At 50.8% G+C, this 18,291-nt stretch overlaps 1 protein-coding gene across 1 annotated transcript in view; it reads right to left on the bottom strand.

Moving 5' to 3' along the window:
* Nucleotides 1-18,291, bottom strand: part of SLC4A5 (solute carrier family 4 (sodium bicarbonate cotransporter), member 5) — a 104,248-nt gene that overhangs the window by 56,712 nt on the left and 29,245 nt on the right. Inside the window, exons 4-6 of the mRNA XM_006760019.2 lie at nt 13,406-13,535; nt 1,309-1,469; nt 174-329 (exon numbers count right to left, since the gene is read on the bottom strand). Coding sequence (XP_006760082.1) covers nt 174-329; nt 1,309-1,469; nt 13,406-13,535 — 447 coding nt within the window. The remainder of the gene's footprint in view (nt 1-173; nt 330-1,308; nt 1,470-13,405; nt 13,536-18,291) is intronic.

Raw genomic sequence — 18,291 nt, 5'->3', positions numbered from 1 at the left:
TCAGCGCTGGGGGTGGGGACAGCACCAGGGTGTGGCTGGGGTCCCTGCTGGAGGAGGCTAAGGAACCCCCGGAATGTCTCCAGCTTGGTGAAGTGCCCAGACGCTCACTGACCGGGGCTCACCCCCCCCACCCCCCACCCCTGCCCAGGGCCCACCAGCATGGCCCGACTCACCGGCGGGGGAGGAGACCGACTTCCCGATGTCCGCCAAGGAGCGGTGGATGGGCTTCGTGGTTTGGTGCCGGTGCTTCCTCAGGAGGACGTAGCTGACCCTCTCCCGGAGCTCCGGCCGCAGGAGGCCGTCCTCGATTTGCTTCTCAATGACGTCATCTAAGGGGACAGAACAGGACAGAAGGCGCAGGGTTGTGGGGTCTTCCGTTTCCTCTGTTATTTGTGGGATTAAAAGTGAGCTAAAGGAGGCAGGATGTGGGCAGAGTCCCAGCTTTAAACACAAACTGCTGAAACTCGGGCAAATCACGAACCCTCAGCCCCCCATGCCCAAAAGGGTGTGCCCGCGTCCGTGCGTGTGCCTGTGTGCCCACGCGTGTGGGTGCGTGTGCTCGTGTGCTCGTGTGCTCGTGTGTAGCATTCTTTGCTCTATCAATTCCATTGTTAAAAGCAAGTGACATCAGCCCTGGCCCGTGTGGCTCAGTTGGCTGGCGTCATCCTGTGCCCATGCCGGGAAAGGTTGCTGGTTGGATCCCAGCCAGGACACAGGCGGGTTGTGGACTGATCCCTGGTAGGGTTTCGCTCTCACATCAATGTTTCTGTCTCTCCCTCTCTCTCTTCCTTTCTCTCTCTCAAAAATCAATGTAAAAAAATATTTTTAAAGTAAATGTAATCATACCAATGGAAGTTCCCTTAGAAGCACAAAAGTACCAGGCTAAATGACTTCAGTCCTAACATGAATTCTCTTTAGGAAAGTATTTCGGGCAAAATGCTTCTGGCACCACTGAATGTGCTAGAACAAAATTCACAAAAAGTTTGAGCGATGACCAGGCAAGCCACCCCCTCCCTTTGCCACTCCACGAAATGAGGGCTAATTTCCTGAAGAGGAAGGAGATCCATTCACCCTGCGGGAAACAGGTTGTCGCGGCCACAGCGTCTGCAGCTACACTGAGAAGCCCTCTCCCTGGCTGCACTGCATTTCACTGGGTGCTGGTTCCCTCCGCTGGAACTCTACGGGGGACTGAACCTTGGAGCCACTGTGGAATCAGGCAGTGTCAGAGGTGAGGATGGACTGGGGCGGGCAGGAGGCGGGAGGGGGAGAGCTGCCCTGGTTTTGGGGGCCTCCGCGGTCCCCACTCACCTATGATCTGTGGTAAGGAGCCGCTGTCCAAATCGAGCAGCACCGTTCCCGTCTGCAGGCAGGTCCGGAGCTCGAAGAGGCTGTGCAGGGACAGTGTGGCCACGTGGGGCTTGCTCCAGCGTTCGCCTCCTTCCTCCACCTTTTCTTCAAACTTTATCCACCTGGGAGGGGTAAGGATGGGCTCAGCGTGGCCAGGGTCCTCAGGAGGGGCCCCTCGCTGGGTCTCCGCAGGAGAGGGTGTTGGCCTGCAAGTTATTCTGTGCTCGGCGCTGGGGCGTTGGCTCTAGAGCAGGGGTCCTCAACCTTCTGGTCCTTTAAATACAGCTCCTCATGTTGTGACCCAACCATAGAATTATTTTCGTTGCTACTTCATCACTGTCATGTTGCTACTGTTATGAATCGTAATGTAAATATCTGATATGCAGGATGGTCTTAGGTGACCCCTGTGAAAGAGTCGTTCGACCACCAAAGGGGTCGCGACCCACAGGTTGAGAACCGCTGCTTTAGAGTCTAGAATCTAGAGTCTAGACTCACAGGTGGAGGATCTCTCAGAGACCCCCTCCCTCTGTCCCCACTCCTCCTGGTGCTGTCGTGCTCAGAGCAAAGTGGCATCCAGGGAATGACCACAAATGGGCACAGGGGTCTTTTGCAGGGGTGGTGGGCATGCTCTGAAGCTGGACTTGGTGACGGTTGCACCCCTTTGCACAGGTACTAAAAACCCTTTAACTGCACACTTACAATGAGGGAGCTTTACGGTGTTCTAGAACAACAACGCTGTTAAAGTTCCCGTTGGAACCCGGTTACTTAGGGCTGGTCACTCGTGTGTGCAGTGTCTGCCTCATGGGTGTGGTTGCTGGGAGCATTTCCTGACGGGTTCTACGGCAGGACCTGTGGTTCCCAAGCATGTGCCCTAGACCTTTATCCTGAACGTTCAGGTTAAAATCCAAACGTCAGCTGGGGAAGGAAAGACGTTAGACCACAGATGTGTGAGAATGTGTCCTTTCTAGGAGCCTTGGGATCAGCTGGGTGGAGCGGGCTGAGTGGGAGGGCCGGGACGGAAGTAGCACCTGCCTGGGCCTCCCTGCAGAGGGCAGCACCTGATCGCCTGAAGAGCTACCTGGAGCGCAAGGTCCGCCAGCGCAGCTCTGTAAGATGTCAGCCCCAAATTAGTGGGGAGCGTCCAGCTGTTCCAATCAAACCCCCAAGGGAGTGTTGTGGACCGTGACTACCTGATTCTAAAGTTCCTCTGAAAACGGTACCGTCTGAGAATGGTGGGGAAAGTCTGAAAAAGGAGAAGAATGGGGATGGGCATGATTCTAGCAGACATAAAACTTTCTAAAAAGCTTCAGTCATTAAAACGTGCGGTTCCAGTCCAGAGACAGACAACGGGATCATGAAAACAACCTGGACCCCCATGGGAATTTGGGTTTTGATGGAGGAGTTGTTTTAAAGATGACCAACCTGCCCAGCTAGTGTGGCTCAGTGGTTAAGCCTTGACCTCTTAACAGGAGGTCACAGTTGATTCCAGGTCAGGACACATTGCTTTCGAAATTTTAGAAACAATAAAAGATAAGAAGGTAAAGGCATTCGAAGCTCTCCCAACCAGAAAACACCATGGTGGATATTTTGATGACTATCGTTGTAGATCTCTGTGTGCATGAACACACATGTCTGCACACACAATTTTACATTATTGACACCATGGGGGGTAATATCTCATGGACATCCTTTCATGTTTATTAAATTGATATCATTTTAAAGTCTCTTTGATACTTTGTTGTCTGAATGGACCATAATTGATACAAATAATCCTCACTTGGTGGACATTTATTTAGATTATTTCTAATTATTCTTTATTATAAATAGGTTGGTTTGAGTATCCTTGGCCCCTGCCCAATAATTTCCTTAGAATAAGCTCTCAGAGGTGAAATTGCTGTCTGCATATTTCTAAGTATATGGCATACATTGCCAAACTGTTCTCCAGAAATCGTGCCAATTTACACTTCCACCCACGTCCAGGCCACCTCACATTTCTCTGAAGTCTCCCAGACTCTAGTGTTGCCATTGTTTTCACCTTTGTTCTGGAACTGAAAATCATGTTACATTTGCATTCTTTTGGTTACTAATGGAGTTGAATATCGTTTCCTTTGCCAGATTCCCTCTTGACACAATTGCATGAGTACTTTGTATTATCAATATTTAACCTTCTGATTTAATATCTTTATTTGAGATCAGTTAACCGGGCACCTGGTGAGGCCTGAGGGCTTGAAGGGACACAGGATGGGGAGGTGTGATTAGAGGAGACCTGGGAGGTGAAGACCTAAAACACAGGGGCCGGAGCAGAGACCACGCAGACACTTGCCTCAGAGACTCACCAAAGTGCTGCTAACCTTTAAATGGGGAGAGCTCCTTGGGGGAACACCATGTGAATGATAGCAGACCCTGGTCTGTACGATACCGATCCAATGTTTTTCTAAGCATTGTAGTAGCATAAGGATTTGCAAGGAAGAGATGAAAGAACAAGGTCAAATGTTTTGGTCAAGAGGATGCCCACCTTCTCCTTGAGAGTCTTTCTTCTACTCAACAATCACATTGCCCTTTTTTTCCTCTCAAAAATACACAAAATAGCCCAGCCGACATGGCTCAGTGGTTGAGAGTCAACCTCTGAACCAGGAGGTCACGGTTCAATTCCCGTCAGGGCACATGCCTGGGTTGTGGGCTCAATCCTCAGTGTGGGGCATGCAGGAGGCAGCCGATCAATGATTCTCTCTCATCATTGGTGTTTCTATCTCTCTATCCCTCTCCCTTCCTCTCTGAATTCAATAAAAAATATTTTTAAAAATACACAAAATAAATTATACTGTTACTTTGTCACTGAAGATGCTATTGCTACTCCATGGCCTTACCCCGTCCACACACACCCCCCCCCCCACCACCCCCGCCTCTCTATTCACCCAAAGGTGACGTGTCCCCGTGCACTTGAGTTGATTTCTCTCTACACTGTTTCCTAAACATCTGGGGGACATTCCAGGCAGCTCTCTCCACGACATCCCTTTCTTCAGCTTTCCACCTGCCCAAACGCACCTCCCCTGGAAGGAGCGGGTGAGAGCACACCTCTTCTTTGAAACATCCTCTTCTTAACTCCAGATAGCAAGGACAGCCCGTCCTCTCCCCCTCCACTGTGTCAGGCACCTACAAAACATCAGTTCTACACCCACAGACGAGAGCACCGACCCACCTGAGCCGTCTGCAGAAAAGCCAAGTTACCCATTCCCGGGTCCAGGGTAAATGCCAGAACGAGATTTCTGCTGCTGGCACCCCTAACTTAATTTCCAAAAATTCACATGACGACTTCAAAAGTACTGGAGGACTTCAGGAGGAACACCTCTCCGTTTCTCCTTGCAACTATTTTGGGGATCAAGATGTTGAAAACATCAGTTCTACACCCACAGACGAGAGCACCGACCCACCCGAGCCGTCTGCAGAAAAGCCAAGTTACCCATTCCCGGGTCCAGGGTAAATGCCAGAACGAGATTTCTGCTGCCGGCACCCCTAACTTGATTTCCAAAAATTCACATGACGACTTCAAAAGTACTGGAGGACTTCAGGAGGAACACCTCTCTGGTTCTCCTTGCAACTATTTTGGGGCTCAAGATGTTGAAACAGCAAGCCTGCGAACTGGAACTCGGTTTTGTGGTTTTTTTCTTTTTCTAAAACCAAATTTTTATTCTCTGGTTTGAAAAGGAGGGCAAGTGGTGGTTCTGTTTAGTTCCAGAGAACATCAATTTTGTGTTTTGAATGGCAACAGCTAGAAACAGAGCTCACTTTGACCTTGAGTGGAACATGGGCACATGGAGGACCCAACCCCTGCGACAGAGGTTTCCAGCGCTGGCCGCCTGTTAGCATTTCCTGGAGGGATTTGAAAATACTGAAGCCTGGGTGGTGGCCCATCAGGAGCAGCCTGGCCATGGAAGCTCCTAGGTTATCGGACTGCGCCCTGAGGTTGAGGAGCCCTTGCTCTGCAACCATATAGAACTGTGTGACGAGGGGGAGTTGGACCTGTCTGGGTTCCCACTGCAGGCAAGCCGCTCTGGGCACATGGTCCCATCCCCCTTACGGTAGAGGGGAAGTGGCCTCTATCCCTCAGGGTGGCTCTGAGAACACCTGGTGAGAGTGGAACCGCAAATCCAGAGCCTCTTTTCTAGATGGCCATGTTTGTTTGTTTGTTTGTTTTAATTCTCACTTGAGGATATTTACTCCATTGATTTTTAGAAAGAGTGAAAGGGAGGTGGGAGAGAGACAGAGAGAGAGAGAGAGAGAGGGAGAGAGAGAGCAACATCCATGTGAGAGAGACACAGCTATTGGTTGCCTCCTGCATGCACCACACGTGGCCCAGTGCCAGGGAGAACCTGCAACCCAGATACATGCCCTTGATCAGGAACCAAACCCGAGGACCTTTGGTCCACGGGCTGACTCTCTAACCACTGAGCAGACTAGCCAGGGCCAGTTTTGTTTCTTACTGTGCCTACAGATCATCTGTGCAGATCTTGCTTTGATTCTAAGTTACACACAGCAACAGTGAAAAGATACTTTTAAGACCATAAGGGGAATTTGAATCTGAACTGGATGTCTCATCATACTAAGGAACCCTTCTCAATTATGTTAGGAGATGTAATGGCATTGTGGTTGTATTTACAAAAGTAAATTTCATAAAAGTAAAATGTTTACAACAGCTGAGATTTTTTTTAAAAAAACTGTTCTGGCAAAAACAAAATCCCTAAGAGCAAACAAAACATAGTGGTGGAATATTGATCATAAACATTAATCATTAATGAAGGTGGGTGATGGATACATGGGGGTTCATTAGACAATTCTCTCTACTTTTTGTGTTTGAACTTTTCCACAATAAAAAGTTAAAAAATATATATTTAGTTATGGATATTATTATACCCATTAAGACTACATTTTCTATATATATGGATAAATCAACTGGGTCTTGGCTCGCAAGGTGGTCTGACGGTGGGGTTTCTCCTCTCCTGACAACTGCAAAGATGTCCTCTGTTGGGAGGAGGTGGTCTCTCCTGATGGCCAGCCTCCAGGGGCACTGAGGGGCTCCAGCCAGGCATGGGAGCGTCCTGCCCTCTCTCCTCACTTAACTAGCCTTCCTGTCATATTCAGTGACCAGCTCATCTGATCTTACCAACCCGGGTCCACCGTTTGGTGGCCTCGCACCACGGCATGCGGTCTCCGTGGCTGTGGACTGGTGCGTCCCTGACCTCACCGCAGGCCCTTTGAAGGCGGCCCCTCCGGTCTGCTAGGCCTCATGACGCCCTTCCCAAGCTGTGCTCGTTGCGAGTGATCACTAAGTCTCTGGGGGACGCATGCCCCAGCACAACCACATTCTGGGTTCACACAGCTCAAAGATGGGAGCGCTGGCTGGAACCGGGGCTCTGAGGCCAGGGGGCACCTTGCCCACTTCTGCCTAGAACTTGATCCAGGTTCTGATTCATACAAAATGACGCCTTCCCACTTGCCCAGCATAAGCATTGGATATCAGTGTTTGACTAGTGGAGGGAGAAGGAAGGACCATGTGTGATATTGGATATGAAAGTAGCTTGATAACGACAAGTAGTTTGATAACGACAAGTAGCTTGATAATGACAAGTAGTTCGATGGTGGTAGATAAGCATTAAGTCTTTAGAAACTTTCTTCTGACCGTAAATCTCCATGCGTGGCTCCACTGCAATAGGACAGGACGGCCACGGCTGGGGCTGCTCACTGGCCTCGGGACCATTTGGCAAGCTGCAACTCCTCAGTCAGCGCTCCACTCCTCACTCTTCTTAAATGAGAGACCAGTCTGGAAATCACCAGCCCAGAACTCTCTAAACACTGCTAGGAGCTCCCAAACCTCACTGCAGGTGCCTGCCCTCTTCTCCTTCAGCCCTGTCACTGGGGAGAGGCGGGGCCTTCTTGGCTGTGGGGGCCCCCAAACCTGCTCCCAGGGCCCTGCCTCCTCCATCCAGCAGCCCTTCCCTTCTTGCATCTTTAAACCACGTTCTTTCATCTGGGCCCTTTCTGTCAGCCTCCAATAGGCTCACATCTCTTTCACCCTCAAAAATCAAGAAACAAAAGTCTCCTTGACCCCACGTTCCCATTGAAAGACTTCTCAAACTCCTGCCCTCACAGAAGAGCATCTTGGAAAAACTGTTCAACTGAACCCACCTTCAACCTTCTGACTCTCTTCTCCATCCTCTACTCCCATCCTTCCCTCGAGACTGTCCGGGTCTCTCCATCCTGTGCATACTCTTCGGTTCTTCCCCCACTTGTTGGCCCCTTCCTCTCTCTATCTTAACGTCTCCCCGCCCTGGTTCCCCTCTGACTCCAGCTGTGCCTGCTCAGTCTCCTCTGTGGGTTCTGCTTCCTCTATCCACCCCTGAAATGTTAGTGTTCTTAGGGGCTCTGTCCTGGGCGTTCTCCTCACTTCACAGAAAGGCCACGGTGCCCTTTCCCATGGGGTTGATTTCTATCTCGAGGTTGAACTCCAGGCCTCTGTGTCTACATGGTGACCTGCTACATGCCTGCAGGAGGGTTAGCTACATTCCCAACACAACAAAACCTCCCTGCTGCTCTTGGGCTTCCTAAATTGCTACCATGAGCTACCCACTAGCTCAAACTGGAAACCTGGGTGCCCATCTCCCTGACTATCCTTCTCTCCCCATATGCCCTGCATCATGTCATGAAATCCTGTCAATTCTACCTGTTAAGACACATCTCAGACTCAGTAAAAAAAAAAAAAAAGATCCAGGGTTAAGGAGGAGAGAGGAATGAAGAGGCAGAACACAGATTTTAGGGTAGTGACACTATATGAGGCTATAATGGTAGCTACATGTCATTATGTGTCCAAACCCAGAGAAAGTCACTACCAAGAGTAATCCTAATGTAGTCTTTGGACTTTGGGTGCTGACGATGTGTTAGTGTGGGTGCATCAATAGTGACAAATGTGCCCGTCTCATGGAGGAGGTTGATAATGGGGGATGCTGTGCATGGGTAGGGCTGGAGGCATATGGGAACTCTGTACTTTATGCTCAATTTTGCTGCTAAAACTTCTCTAGAAATAAAGTATTTAAAAGGATATATAATAGCCCTAGCTGGTTTGGCTCAGTGGATAGAGCATTGGCCTGCGGACTGAAGGGTCCTGCGTTCAATTCCAGTCAAGGGCACATGCCCAGGTTGTGGGCCTGATCCCCAGTAGGGGGCGTGCAGGAGGCAACCAATCAATGATTCTCTCCTATCATTGATGTTCCTATCTCTCTCTCCCTTCCCTTCCTTTCTGAAATCAATAAAAATATAGTTTAAAAAAGGATATATAATATTAAATTATCCACTCAAAAAATATGTCTACAATCCGCCCCTTTTCTTTATTCCCACTTCCAACATCTTGGTTCAGGGTTTTGTTGTCTCTCACCTGAACCAGCCTCCTAACTGGCCAAGTGCTGCCTGACTGATCTCTTTCAAACAGACAATCCTGTCCCTTTCCTCCCCAAATCCTCTGCAGCCTAGGCATCAAGCTCAAACTCCACAACATGGCCTGCCCAGGACCTGCCAGCCACTGCCATCCCAGCCCCTGCTCTAGAGTGCAGCCACAGGGACCCTGTGCCCCTTCCTCTGAGCCCGCTTTCCCCGCTCCAGAGCCTCTTCCCCCTCCCGCACCCTCTCCTGGCTAACCTTGGCCCACGCTTCAGGTCTCGGGGTGAACACCTCTTCCTCCTGACGCCTTCCTTGACCCCTCCTGTCTGGTTAGGTCCCACTGTGCTGTGTTTTCAGAGGACCCCCAGACCAGACGCCCGCCGTCCACTTCTGTGCCTCGTTAGACAGAGGAGGAAGGGCATCTGCTGTGTTGGTTTTTGTATCTCCAGCTCCTGGCTCAGGGCCTACAGGTAGTAAACCCTTAGTAAATATGAGCTGAATGAATGGATGAGGTGTGTTGACTTCTGTGCTGAGAGCTCCCGGCTTCCGCCTCTGCTTTATGCATGGAGTGGTCAGCTCCGGCCTCAAAGCGGTGACCCAGTGAGTGGTGAGAGCAGAGGGCTGGGGTGCGTTCTGTCCCAGACTGAGAGCATCGCGATGGTAGGAGGGCAACCACAAGAGCAGTTTAGAGTCGAGATGAAGCTCAGGCTTTCTCCATGCGCAGAGGGAGGGAGCATCCCCACCTACGTGCGGAGAACCAATCAGGGCTTTTGAAAATGTCCTAACCTCATTTGACCCAACTAAGCTGACCCACTTCTCCGGCCCTCTCTCTGTCCTTTTCTGGTCACGTGTTCTCAAAGCTTAGGTGTCTCATAGGAAACGTCTGTCAGTTTCATGCTTTTGGTCTTCTCCGAGTTGAGGTCAGAGGCAGCTTGGATTTAAAATTTGCTTTGAGAGCTCTCGGAAGGCCCTCAGCGCTGGGTATTTCTGAGTAACACCAAAGAGCCCTCCACTTTTGGGCAGGTTCCAGCTCAGGTCACTCTCCTTCCCGTCCGGTCCTTGTACCCAGGCAGACTTGGGCTTGAGAGAGGATGGAATTCTGGGTGAACTGTTTGCTGTCGGGGAGGGTCGCCTGCCCACACCCCACCTGGCACAGCCCTCCCTCCAGGCAAGGTCAGTCCCGGCAGCCGCTGTGTTTCCCTCCCGGGAAAGCTGAAGAGCCAGAGTTCATAAAAATCTATCTCATGAACAGCCTGACCTACCAGCATTGATCACATTAGAAAAGATGCCCACACACAGTCCCCATTATGCACAGAGGGCAAGGCCCAGAGGCGCTCAAAAAGCCACTTAAATCCATCCACGGGTGACTCGTCCAAGGGCCTGGAACACCCCCCAAACTAATAACCCCCACCAAAGCACTGCCAGGGAAATTCCTTGCGGATTTGAGATTTCCACTGTTAATCTCCTAACTCAATAAAGCAAACACTCCTGCCGCAAATTAAGTACTTTTATTAAAGGGTCCCCTCCCCCATCCTCGTTGAGGTGGGCACGGACCCCCTCAGGGCCTGCGTGTCTGTGTAAGGCGCTGGCCCCACTCCCCACCATTTTCTCCTGTCATTCCAAGGAGGCCCAGAACCCACGAGAATGTGTTGATCTGGGGATTCTGGGAACTTCTGAGACCTCTGACTTCCCTGAGGAGATTCTACAGCCTGTCAGCTGAGGGGAACATTCCCCGTTCTTTTGTGGGGGGTGACAGGTCTCAAACAGGCTGGCCCGGAGCACCTCTACCATCCCAGTTTGCCCGACGGAGTCCCCAGCACAACTGTGTGGGCCAAGGTGGGCTTGGAGGCCAGTGGTCAAACCCTCCTCTGGCCTCCCTAGCAGCTTGCTGGTCACACCCCCAATAGTTAGCGGGAAGCGGGGTGGGGTCAGCTGGAGAGAAGATTAAAGGAGGCTCCCGGGAAGGAGGCCCTGACTCCTCTCCTCCCACTGCTTCCTGCCCCCGGGTTGTCCCTCAAGCTGCTGCCTCTCAGATCTGCCAGGAATTGTGTTCAACCATTTAAAGTTACAGTCACCACTTTCCTCTCACTGTTAGGGTGAGGTTACACTGAGGCCCTCCCAGGGCCTCCTCAGATGCTGCCCTCGGGAAGCCTGCCTTGTGGGAATCCCACCAGTTGCAGATGGTGACAGGAGGAGCCTCCTTCTAGAAACGTCATCATCTACAGTTTATCAATTTCATTGCAGGGTCTGTAGTGTGGATGCTCCGTGGATTCTAGAAAGTGGGTATTCTATCTATGGGGATGGGCAATGAGGTCTCTGAAAAATTACATGTGGGTGTTCTATCTATGGGGATGGGCAATGAGGTCTCTGAAAAATTACATGTGGGTGTTCTATCTATGGGGATGGGCAGTCAGGTCTCTGAAAAATTACATGTGGGTATTCTATCTATGGGGATGGACATTTGGGTCTCTGAGGGCCCTGAGGCCTTAGCATCAAGGGCCGTGTGGGTGTGAGTGACAGGCCCTCAGGGAAGTCTGGTTCTGGGAGTTATTGCCAGGGGTTCTGGATGCAGACCTTGCCCCTGGTGGGGAGAAGGCACCCTCCCCGAACTGGGCTCCTGAGAAGGCCATTCTCAACTTTCCTTCTTTCTATTTGTTCGCTTGAACAAGAAAGGCACTTGCTCAGGGAGGCACTAGCCCCTCAGAGGCATTAAGCCACAATAGCCCAGACTGGGCCCTGGTCATTTGAATGTTCTCCCAACTCTTGTCAGACCTGGATAGACTTCCCGTTCTGTGGCTGTCCCCATTTATCTCCCAGTCAGTGGCATTGCCTCCAGATTTATGTCCTCCCACGGACATCAAGAATTCCTGGAAGTTTGAGGAAGGAGAGAGAGGTGACTGACAAAATGAGGAAAGCATGACAAAGTGCGTTAAGTCTTCAAGTTGGGGAGTCAGACAGGCCTAAGCTAGAATCCAGACTCAGCTACCTGCACACTCTGACCCTTGCAAGCTATTTGCCCCTCTGAACCTCAGCATCTCCCTCTGTAAAATGGGGATAATAATGGCTCCCAACTTCTTTAGTGTCATCGTGCAGCTTGAATGAGATGAGCCTGTGAACTGTTTAGCACATGCTAAGGGCTCACTGAATGGGCTGATTAGAAGAGGCCTAGTGGCTTCCAGATAGAGATTGGGTCCAGCCATGAGGCTAGAAATTCCTTCCTTCCCTGGGCCTACAGGACTTGCTAGTCCTCCCAAAGCCCTTTCTTCCAGGAGAGATTGGAGCTGGGGGATGTTAAAAGTCATTCCTCTTAGCTCTGCAGAGCAACTACCCAGGGGAATGAGATTGGTGGGCAGGGAAGGACCCAGGCCGTGGTTGGGAGTAGCTGCTAGGCTCTGGGCATCATGGCGGCCACCAGGCAGAGCCAGTCCTGGGCACAGGTGGTCCATGCATTCTCAACCGGGAGATGTCAGCCCGACAGGGGGAACCTTGGTTCTCAGAGGAGCAAAAACGTTTTAGGTATTACAGTGGTTTGTGGCACTCCGAAGCTCAACCCTACCCGACAAAATCTGATTTCTTGGTAGTATTTAATTTCTCTCATTAACAAAGTTCGCTTACACTAAACTTTCCTTGGGGTGGGGGATGCTAATCGAAAAAAGGTCAAGACTAGCAGGTTTGACTCAGTGGATAGAGGGTCAGCCTGTGGACTGAAGGGTCCCAGGTTTGATTCCGGTCAAGGGCACATGCCCCCAGGTTGTGGGCTTGATTCCCTGTAGGGAGTGTGTGGGAAGAATCACTGATGTTTCTATCTCCCTCTCCCTTCCTCTCTGAAATCAGTTAATATGTATAGAGAGAGAGAAAGAAGGTCAAGAAACAGGTGTGGTCTGTCTTCCAGAGTTTCATCTTCCTTCCCAGGCCCCCTCCTCCTCTCACCAGCCCCTCCTGCTGCCTCCTACCATACCCTTCCTTCCCCTTGGGTTCCTGGCAGCATTTGGCACTGCTGACCAGTCCAGTTCAGAGGTCACTCTGTCCCAGAGTTTGGCCAGCACTACTCCTCGCCCCGATCTCCCCTTGGCTCCATGACTTCACCATGTGGTCCCCCCTCCAGCCTTCTGGCTCTTCTCTTCCTTCTACTGCCCCGTAGACAGCTCTCTGCTCCCCACACAAGCTTCACTCTGCTTGTCCTGCCCCAGGCTCCAGCAGCCCCTGGAGCACACCATCTGGATTCTTCCTGGCACACCTTCTCTCCCTTCCTGTCCACCCCAGCCAGCTTGGTGCTTTCCCTTCTGTAGCATTTAGTTTGAACCATTTGACATGAAATAATATATGCCCTTGTATTCGTCTCTCATGATCTCATGGGTGTCGGGTCTTTCTTCCCATTTGGATTTTAATTTCTTTGAGGATAAAGACTAAGTCCTAAGTCTTTGTTTGCTCCTTAGTGTCCAACCCGTTCTGGATACCAACAGAAGGCCGATGGGAAGGTTTTTATGGGGCAGAAAGTGCCCTGAAGAACTCAAGTTGCCAGGTGCACTGGTCAATGATCCTCCCACCGGAAGAGCCAGCTCAGCCTGGGCCTAGGCAGACTGCAGTGGGCAGTCCCCTCCCCACCACCACCACCCGGGCTCCTCCTCACCTGGCTGACTCCTTCCACTCCATCTGGTCTCCGTCGTGCTGTAGAGTGTCCATCTCTGTGAAGAGGGTAGGATTGGGAGCCTCATCGTCCTCCCCCAGGATGTCCTGGAGCTGCTCAGCAGCTGGAGACCCTGCGAACGGAGGACAGCAGGGTCCGCTAAGTGCCCTGTGGGGGATAGAGGGCTGCAAGGCCAATTGAAATGGAGCAGGAGCCAAGCACAAGGGAAAATATTTCCTAAGTAAGTAAAACTAGGTTCAGCTTCTGGGCAAAGCTGGATTCAAGCCTCCGTGCATTGGATGTGGGTGAGATATTCTTTGGAAGAACAGAGACAAAAGAATTTAGTCTGCGTTCAAAATCCGGGGTCTTGTAGCTGATAATGAAGGATGGAAAATGGCCAGCGCCAGGGCAGCAGCAAGGACAGAGAACAGCAGAGAAAAGTGAAGTGAGGAAAACTGTGACCTAACTTCAGTGCAACAACCCCAGAGGGATCTCTTTCCCACCGGCCCCAAACCAGTCACCTCCCATCGCTGGCCTGGAAGGAGCGGTCTGCCACGCAAAGGACGTGCTCGTGCCAGTGAGCCACGTGGGCCAGCTTCCTACATGGGCAAGATGGCAGCCTGTTCCTGAGCTCCTGGTCTGCTTTCCAGCTGCCCATGGGTGTCATCTCTCAGATGAGTCTCCAGAACCTCAGAAGTTGGCATTCCGACACTGAACATGTCCCCTTCCCCAGACAAGCTTCTCCTGTTTTCTTTTCCTTCCTTCCCCCCCTCCCTCCCTCCCTCCCTTCCTTCCTTCCTTCCTTCCCTTCCTTTCTCTCAATATTTAATGTGTATTATGCACCAGGCATTGTTCTAGGTCCGTGATGGCGAACATATGACACGTGTGTCAGAGGTGACACGCGAACTCATTTTTTTTGGTTGATTTTTCTTTGTTAAATTGCATTTAAATATATAAAATAAATGTCAAAAATATAAATCTTTTTTTTACTATGGTTGCAAATATCAAAAAATTTCTATATGTGACGTGGCACCCGAGTTAAATGAGGGTTTTTCAAAATGCTGACACGCCGAGCTCAAAAGGTTTGCCGTCACTGTTCTAGGTGTTGGAAAACAAAGCTGTGAAGAAGGCTCATATGTCCTTGCTCTCTTAAATAGTGGCAGAGAACGACAATAAACAAATCCATAAATAATTATTTCAGGTAGTGATAAGTGTTCTGAAAAAACAAAATAAAATGACCGGGAGCTACATCAGAGAGCATGGTCAAGAGTGGCCTCTTTAAGGGGGGGGGGGGGTGGTATTTGAATTGTGATGTAAAAGGAGGAGCGACTGTGTGTGTCTGAAGAAAGAGTGCTCCAGTGTTTCAGAGAGGTGGGCACATGCCCAGGTTGCAAGCTTGATCCCCGATGTGGGGCGTGCAGGAGGCAGCCAATCAATGATTCTCTCTCATCACTGATGTTTCTATCTCTTGTTATCCTTGAACCAGTAAGTTAACAAAGGCAATCAAACCAACAGTACTAGAAAGCTATGGTCTGGCTTATTTCTCTGGGACATCAGTGGTGCTGACCACGTCCTCTGAACTGAAATGCTACTCTTGGCTCTCACAACGCTTCACTTTCTTGATATTTTTTTCTACCTCTTTGAGGACTCCTTTGCCTTATCCTTCCCGGGTTCCTCTTCACTGATTCTCCCCAGGTCACCCATGTCCACAGGCCCTGCCTGTATCAAGCGTCTCCCACTGCCAACTGGACTGCTCCACCTGGGAATTGTCAAGTCAACCTCAGCATATTCAAAACAGCTGTGCATCCCTTCTTGCAACACCCCAACCCTGCCCTCCTCCGTTTGATTAATACACCTCTAGCTACCCAGCCACCCAGCCGAGAAATGTTGGACTCACTCCAGAAGCCTCCTTCTCTTTCACCATCCAGGTCCAATCAGACCCTGAGTTCGTTCATTTGCTTCCTAAATACTTTTCATCTCTCTCCCTCTTTCCCACCCATTGCCACAGTCTTGGTTCAGGTTCCCATTGTTTCCTGTTCCGGTCACTGCAATAGCCACCTAACTGCCCCCACAGCTTCTGGGTGCCCCATCCACCCCCATCTCTTACGTAGCAGCAGAGTTTGCTTTCCTAACATTTCAAACATGTTCACATGGCAGACTCCTGAGAATCAGGGCAGCGCCATGAAGTACTGTGCATATGAGATAGAAATAATTTTACTAGCAGAAAAGATTATTTGTGTATCTGTATATAGTTCAATAGATCTCATTTATTTATTTCACTTCTTAATTTTTCTATTACTTTAAACTTACTTTTTTTTTCCCATTGGCTTTTTAGTAGCTGACACTTGCTAGGAGACATCAGAGGTTTAAGGAAACTTTATAGAAGAAAAACCAACAATTGAACAAATAATCTTACTTTTTTTTTTAATTGGGAGAAGACTGACTGCTAGCACCCTAATTCTCCATGTGATCAGAGTTCAAGAACTACTTTTCTAGAACATAGATTTGGTCATGTTACTTTCTAGGTGAAAAACCTTCAATGGCTCTCGATTACCAAAGCGTAGGGTCTATGACATGGCTCAAAACATTCCTTGTGATCTGGACCTAACTTGTCTTTGTAGGTTCTGTCATGTGCCTCAACCAGATGCCCTCAACCCCAGCCGCCACCAGACTCCAGACTCCAGCCACACTTGTATCCAGATACCCTAGACCTCAGTCATCCTTGACCCCACATGACTTTGACCCAGACACACCAGATCACACACAGTTCTCTGAAAAGGAGGACATATCACTCCTGGGACCTTAGTGCCTACTATTCCCTGAGTCTGGAGCCCCTTTCTCCCTTCCAGGCTAGATAAGAAGGCAAATACATGGGATCGTCATGGAGAGACGAGACAGGGCAGAGAGAGGGTCCCTGAGGGACCCCTGTCTGGGCATTACCTGCTCCCTGGAATAGCTGAGCGCTGGGGTCTCCCGCTGTTGGCACTGCCTCTGGCCCCAGCCTGTTTCTGCTGTTGCCACCCCGACCACTGCCTCCACAGGTCCGCTTCCTGGCCAGCACAACAAACTCACTTTTGTTTCCAGTTAAGCACCAGGGGAGGCATGGGGTGAGGAGAGGCAGGCGAGGGAGGTGGGGGGAGAGAGAGAAGGAAAAGTATGAGTGACTGGGAGGCTGGAGAGAGAGGACTAGTTGTGAGAGAGAAGAGAGACGTAGTAAGTGTGAGAGAGATTGTGTATGTAAGAGAGAAAAACTATATTGAAAGGGAAATAAAGATACTGTGAGTATGAGAGAAGTGTTGAGAGAGAGAGAGAGAAGAGGGAGGGAGACTCTTAGGTGCCCTGGAAGAGAAAGGCTCTGTGGCTGCAACAGAACCTCAAGAAGGCAGTCAGGGGCTCTAAGGGGACTGGCAGAGCTGCCCCTCCTCCTCCCCCATGAGCCCTCCCCCAGGGCCCGGAGCTCCAGGAGAGCCGGGCACCTCTCCTCAGACCCCTTTATAAGGCAGAGGTAGGATTTGCCTTGAGACTCCCCGGGGCCTCCTTAAGAGCCTTGGCCGGCAGGTGAGCTGGCTGGAGTGGCCTAAGCAATGATGTGGAGGGGGGCCTCACATTTCACAGCAACCACGCCTGGTGCTAGTTTCTCTCCTCCTAACTTTAAATGCTTCTCTTCCTCTTCAGCTACTTCTAAGACAAGTCCCAAATGTCATCACTCAGTAGGTGTTTTCAGAGAGTCCCCGGACGGACGGTGGGAACGGTCACTTCAGGGTGTCCCGCAAACCCCACCAGGGAATTACTGCTCTGCCCAGAAACTCCTACTCTCCTGGGTTCAGTTCAACAAGTGCTTACCGGGCACTTAGAATGTGCCAAGGTTGATTAGAGGTCACTGCGCGGCTGCTGCTCCAGGGCGCTCTGAACCCTGAATTCACGAAGGCTTAGAGCTGGAAGGGAGCTTAGCAGTCGCCCAGCCCAGAGCCTTCATTTCACGGGTGAAAAAACCAAGACCCACTTTATAGCACAGAAGGTCCAGCGGGCCTGGCGAGGGGAGCCTGGAGGAGAGCCCAGCCTGCTGACCGCGTCCCCCTCACCGCCCTGCTGGCTGCCTCACTTACCACATTTTCAGACCTGAGGCCCAAGGGTCAAATATGGTCACTTTAAAGCTGAGAAAACATCAGCAGAGGGTCAGGGCATGTGATTAGCTGCAGAATCTAAGCCAACCCCAGCATCAAGGAGCTCCTGCCTTGGCAGGCTCCATCGCAGGCAGGACAATGAGGGGCTGGGTGCCTCCGAGCTCCCAGGCACCACAGCTCACACTGCACGGTGGGTGCTGTCGGCCCAGCACCTCCTGTGCACCACAGGGCAGCCACTGCACACCGCACCTCAGGCACTGAGGGTGACCTGGACCCTCTGAGAAATACCAGAGACCACCAAGGATGCCAGAGGATTCTCTCTACTCGTGTGGTACTTCCTCAGCCCAGATCTGGCTTCCACACCTGACTGCTAATTATGGGCAGTAGGATCTGGGCAAGGCAGTAAGCTCTCTGAGCCTTCGTTTCCCCATCTAAAAAGCGGGAATTTTCACACTTCCCTCACTGGATTGTGCTGGACAATGAGATACTATATGTGGTGTGGTTGGCACAGTGCTTGGCACACACCAGTCACTCAAGAAATGATTTCACGATTTTTGTTGCTGCCAACAAGTGACACCTTCCTCCCTTATGACCATCACCAGTCTGGCCTTTCTAACACTCCAAGGGCTCAATCCTTCTTAACTTCTAGATGGCCATGCTACTCCCACGCTGCTCCCCTACCCTGCACCCTGCACCCCTCTCCTCTTTCTGCTCCTCCCTCCCACCCAGGGAAGGTGTAGCACACCAGGTGCTGGGCTGCTGCAC

This window comes from Myotis davidii, unplaced genomic scaffold (genome assembly GCF_000327345.1).
Source record: "Myotis davidii unplaced genomic scaffold, ASM32734v1 scaffold1477, whole genome shotgun sequence".
NCBI lineage: Eukaryota > Metazoa > Chordata > Mammalia > Chiroptera > Vespertilionidae > Myotis > Myotis davidii.
Note: the sequence above shows the minus strand (reverse complement) of the source record. Positions and strands in the feature narration are given on the sequence as shown.